Source organism: Otolemur garnettii, unplaced genomic scaffold (assembly GCF_000181295.1).
Source record: "Otolemur garnettii isolate 467f Iridium unplaced genomic scaffold, OtoGar3 scaffold00200, whole genome shotgun sequence".
Taxonomy (NCBI): domain Eukaryota; kingdom Metazoa; phylum Chordata; class Mammalia; order Primates; family Galagidae; genus Otolemur; species Otolemur garnettii.
In genome coordinates this window covers 2,318,901-2,324,040 of record NW_003852595.1, presented here as the reverse complement: position 1 = coordinate 2,324,040, position 5,140 = coordinate 2,318,901, and the positions used below count along the sequence as shown (strand labels likewise).

The 5,140-nt window shown below is 57.2% G+C and overlaps 1 protein-coding gene across 1 annotated transcript; it reads left to right on the top strand.

The window, feature by feature from the left end:
• The first annotated feature begins 494 nt into the window (after positions 1-494).
• On the top strand, positions 495-4,618 carry LOC100952792 (cystatin-C-like). Its single transcript, XM_003801169.3, has 3 exons — positions 495-790; positions 3,168-3,281; positions 4,267-4,618. The coding sequence occupies exons 1-3, from the start codon at positions 572-574 to the stop codon at positions 4,348-4,350; spliced, it is 417 nt and encodes a 138-aa protein (XP_003801217.1). The 5' UTR covers positions 495-571; the 3' UTR covers positions 4,351-4,618.
• Positions 4,619-5,140: the final 522 nt, after the last annotated feature.

The window sequence follows — 5,140 nt, the reverse complement described above, 5'->3', positions numbered from 1 at the left end:
CCAGCTTTGAGGATCCCCACACGGCGCACCAAGGGCGCAGGGATGCTCCAGACCTCCCAAGACCTCCACAGGCCAAGACTTTTTTATTCTTCTTTTCTAAAAAAACAAAGTTTGTTGGTCACATATTTTCAAAGCCCAGAGAGCCTCCAACTCCTCCCCATACCATGGGAACCCAAGCTTGGAAGGAGTGACAGGCCTGGGGAGACAGACTGGGCTGTAGGGAGCCGGGGGGTGCGAGAAAGAAGAGGTGCTGGAGAGGACAGGAGGGGGCGGCGGAGGAGGGGGCGGAGGGCAGGGGGGAAGAACCAGAGGGAAGCCTGCGCAGGCTGGGAGGGAGCAGGAGGGGGAAGGGAGAGGAGCCGCAGCGGGAGGGTCCGGAGTGCGGAGGCCACAGGGCCCACGGGGGCGGGGCCGGGCATGGGGAGGAGGGGGGGGAGGGGTCCGGAAGGGGCGGGGCGGCCGTGTGAAATAAATAGGGCGCGCCTGGCATGGGCGGTGAGGCTCCTGGCTTTTGGATCGTGTCGGTCTTTTCTCCGCAGCTCTGGCCTCACGCTCTGCGTCTAGACTGACCATGGCTGGTTTGCCGCGAGCCGCGCTGCTCCTGCTGGCCGCGCTGGCAGTGGCCCTAGCCGTGAGCTCCGCGGCCCGCTTGGTAGGCGGCTGGATGGACGCCCAAGTCAACGAGGAGGGCGTGCAGCGCGCGCTGGACTTCGCCATAAGCGAGTACAACAAGGCGAGCAACGACAGGTACCAAAGCCGCGCGCTGCAGGTGAAGAACGCCCGCAAGCAGGTGCGTGTGGCCTTGGCCCTGGGCCCCGGAGTCTGAGGGGCCACCCCGCGCGCGCTCCGTCCCGCTGGTGCCAGCCAGCCCCCCATCCCCCGCCCTGGCGCCCCTCGCGGCCGCGCCCGAGCGCGTCACCCGGAGAGTTTCCCAGGTCTCTTGAGTCCTGCCGCCTTTGGCGTGCCTGTCACCGGGATGCCCTGACTCTTGTCTGGCTAGGAACCGGCCTTGCAGTCCGGATCTGCGCCTGGCAACCCAGATCTGCTTGCAGACACCAGGATCAGGGTTAGGCTGTGTCCCTCGTAGCTTCCTAGCCTGTGCAAGGCTGCTAACTGTGAATGCCCACGTGGGGCAGGAAAACAGAACCCCTCACCCGGCTGCCCTCCAGGCTCTGCCGTTAAATGATTTTTCAAACACTATTTTTTCTTTTAACTTTTTATTCTGATGTAACTTCAGACTTACAGAGCTGGTTGCGAAACTAGTACAAAGCCTGGCTGGAGACCTATCACGCAGCTCCCTCACGGAGTCATTCTGCCATACTGACTTAACCCACCTTCCTCTGATATGCCTGTGTAGGCGGAGTGTGTATGCAGTTATTTTTCTGAACTTCTCGAGAAAAAGTACTTCATTGTATATGAAGTGCTTGACCGTCGGGTACTTCCTTATATTGACCGGTTTGTTATATACAGTCCCATGGGTGATCAACTTATAGATCCTAAAAACAAGGACACTAGCTCACATGATCACGATTCAGTCTTGAAAATCAGTATTCAACACTGATATATTCCGTTCTCTCCTGCGCAGACGTACTCAGGTTTTGCTGGCTGCCCCACTGATGGCCTTTATACTTGAGGACACTAGCAGACCATGCATGGTAGCATGGTCCCATCTCCTTGGCCTCTAAGCTGCAGCAACCCTCATGTGGCAGCAGCCAATGTGTTTCCTGCCCTAGTGTCCAGCCCCTTGTGGTAAAGAGACTGTTATCCCCTCACGGTTGGACTGGGTCATAATGTGCACACAGAGGACACAGGTCCTCCTCTCTGAGTGCCCTCAACAGGTGCCACTTGGGGAACCTGGGCTCCTAGTCCTGAAGGGTCAGGTTTCTCTCCAAAAGTCTGGGCTCTGTGAGCAGCCCCTAGGCCAAGCACCATTGACCCTGACCTTCCTTCCACCACCCACAGCCACTGGCATGTCAGTACCTGCTCGGGTACAGAGGCTGTCACCTGAGCCCCACCCCTGCCAGCTCCAGCCTGGTGCAGTGAGACTGGCAGAGGAGGACGGGAGGGGTCTTAGGGCAGCTGGACTCAAGCTTGCCCTGCACCACTGCACAGCAGCCAGCAGTGACACAGTAGCACCGTGTGGCGTGGTAAGCCAGGGTGTAGAGCTCTTCCTCCTGCTCCTGAATATCTGAAACATTCAGGTCAGCCTGTCTCTCCTTCTGCAGCCCTCAGCTGCTGCCCTCTCCCTTGGACAGGGCAAGGTGGGTCCACCTGTACCACTGGAGGGAGGGTCTGACTTGCCATGACCAGGTGCTGTAGATCATTGGTTCTGTGAGCCTACTTTACAGAGGGGAAGGACAAGAGGAATCATGGGACTTGTTCTTCTGTGGGGCAAGGTCTAGAACCCTGGTCACAGGGTCCCTCATCTCATGCTTCTCCACAGTCCTGACACAGCATGTCTGAGGGATGCCTTGTGCAGGGACAGGGGACACTTCTGTATCCAAATGTAAGCCACGCAGGTGTGTAACACACTTGAGAAGTATCAGCACCGAAAGCACACTTAAACAGAAGCATCCATGAGCGGTCTATTACTGGCTTAAAACCTCCATGTGTGAGGCATCTCATTTTCTCCTGTTAAATCAGGAAACAAATCTGAGGGAAATAGAAGAAACAGGATTCTGTTGGGCTGTGCACTAGCGGCTGGGAGAAGCTAAATCTGTGTCCTAGAATGACCAGCACTCCCTGCCCTGGGCCACAGTTGGCAGGAGGTGCTGGATCCTGCTCAGACACGCAGCCTTCCCCTGTAGACCTTGCCCTGTGCTTCTGGTGCAGGGACTGTGTTTATTTGCCATGCCACCCCACCCCCCCAGCAGCAGGCTGGCTGCCCTCAGCTGTGCCTGCCATTCCTGGATGCAGTGAGAGGGGTTAGTTTCTAGTTTCCATCTTTATTTTCTTCTCCTACTTGGGTGCATGTGACACCTTTGGGGGCATTGGTCAGAGAAAGCCAGTTACAAGGGATTACTTGGGCCACAGTCCCCTGATGTCCAGGAGAGGGGGAGTGACAGTGGGACAGCTCAGGAACACGCCGTAACTCAGCATCAGTGAACCGCCTGTATGTGACACTGGTGGGCAGTGCTACAGGTGAACCTGCTCTTGCACACGTGTAGGTCGTGGCTGGGATGAACTACGCGCTGGAAGTAGAGATTGGCCGGACCACGTGTACCAAGTCCCAGCCCAAGTTGGGCGACTGTCCCTTCCATGAGCAGCCACATCTGCAGAGGGTATGTGCCTGGTGTGGGTCAGGGGCAGTGACGCACTGTAGAGGGGAGGTGTGCATTCCTGTGAGCCTGTGTTCAGGTGGGGGCGTGCAGGTGTGGAGGGGCATGTGTGTATGAGTTTTGCATGCACAGGGAGTGTGGGAACTGCATGCATGTCCTTGTGCACATCCTGGGGTGTGTGGCCATGGGGGAGATATGCATAGACACCTGTGAGTGAGGGTACAGGTGAGTTTACACAGACACGCACCTGTGTGTACATGGAGGGTGTGGGGTGGGTATGAGAACACGACTGATTTGAATGGCTAAGGGGCTGTAGCTGGGGAGTTGGGGTGTTAAGAGCACAACCCTGCTCACAGAAGGTGTTATGGGCTGTTGCCTGCTGCACTGGGGAAGGAGAAGGCCTCTGTCCAGTGCCAGCCTTGGCCACCTACCAATGGCCACAGCTGCTCTGAGCAGATTGGAGAGAATTAGAGGCCTGTACGCAGCCCAAACCCTCTGAGCTGCCCCTGCTCACCTACCTCCAGCCTCTCCAAGGGCCTGGCTGATTTTTGTGAGGTCTCTGCTCTGGGGAGAGCCACCGTCCCCTTGTTACCCCTCCCCAGGCCCCAGATCCTTCAGGGGAGTTTCCTCTCCACTGGGGCCTTCCCTCTGGGCCCTCTCCGTGCTGGCCCAGGAGCTAGAAATAGAGGGAGCTTGGGGGCAGGAGCCGCCTACCTCTGGCCCCCTTGGCCTTGCACAGGCTGCTCCTTACAGAGCTGGGCTAGAGCAGGAGGTGGGATCCTTGGACCAGGTAGGGGACACAGTGCCCTTGGAGCCCTGTAGGCCTGTGCAGTCACTGCACAGGCAGGCTGGGTATCTTGGGACTCCTTGGGGGTGGGTGGGGGCTGAGTATCTTGCCCCAAGCTCCCTCACCCCACCCTGACACCCTGTGGTTAGGCATCTTCCCTCTTAGCTGTAACCTTATTAATTATTCTCTTTCCTTTCACAGAAAATGCTCTGCTCTTTCCAGATCTACAGCATTCCCTGGCAGGGCAAAATGACCATGACAAAGTACAGTTGTGAGAACGCCTAGGGGTCTGGCTGCACCGATCACATCACTTCTTCCCCACGTCCTGTATCTCCTGCTGGTGTCCTGCCCTGGGATGGAGCCCCGCCCCACCCACCCCCAACCCCCACACAGGTCTCCCTGTGCACCAGCTCTGGGAGGCAGGAAGAGGAGGCTTCCCGGGGCCTATGCTGAGCAGTCACGTGGCTCTACATGTGACTCAAATTTGCCAGACCATGGTGCACACACTCACCCTCACCTGCTTCAATAAAAAGTAGCAATGGCTCCTTCTTGAGTTGGTGGCTGTGCACATGAGAAGGGTTTCAGCAGTCTCTTTCTGGGGAGCTCCAAGTCCTGCTGGTTGTAGACGGCAGACCAGCACCTAAGAGCAAACTGGGCCACAGCACGCTGCTCGGGGCTGAGTGGCCACTTTGGGGGCACCTGAGTCTTGGATAGGGTATCAGAGCTGCGAGGGGCTGGGAGCCCAGGTACCAGCTGTGGCAGCTCTTGGTGAGGAGTCCATAGAGCAGGGTGTCCAGGCTGTGGGCCCTGGAAGCTGGGCTGCTGTCTCCATAGGGCCCCGGACAGAGCAGTGGATCCCGTGCATGTTTGCAGAGTAGGTGAGAATCCACACACTGACTTCTCCCATCCCATTCCCTAGAGACTAAATAAATACTGATTTACATGCACTTTTCACAAAAACCTTTAGGCCCCTACATGGAAAGAAAGACTAGAATTGCCCGTCTAAGTGTAACTGAGGAAAACACCAGCCAGAACCAGAGATGGAAAAAACCCTGCCGCCAAGGCAGCCTGCTCT

Bases quoted from the DNA above. Each gene is read 5' to 3' on its own strand.
- LOC100952792 (XM_003801169.3), top strand. From the start codon at position 572: ATGGCTGGTTTGCCGCGAGCCGCGCTGCTCCTGCTGGCCGCGCTGGCA. The intron at 791-3,167 runs GTGCGTGTGGCC...GCACACGTGTAG, and splicing joins TGAAGAACGCCCGCAAGCAG to GTCGTGGCTGGGATGAACTA. The intron at 3,282-4,266 runs GTATGTGCCTGG...TTCCTTTCACAG, and splicing joins AGCAGCCACATCTGCAGAGG to AAAATGCTCTGCTCTTTCCA.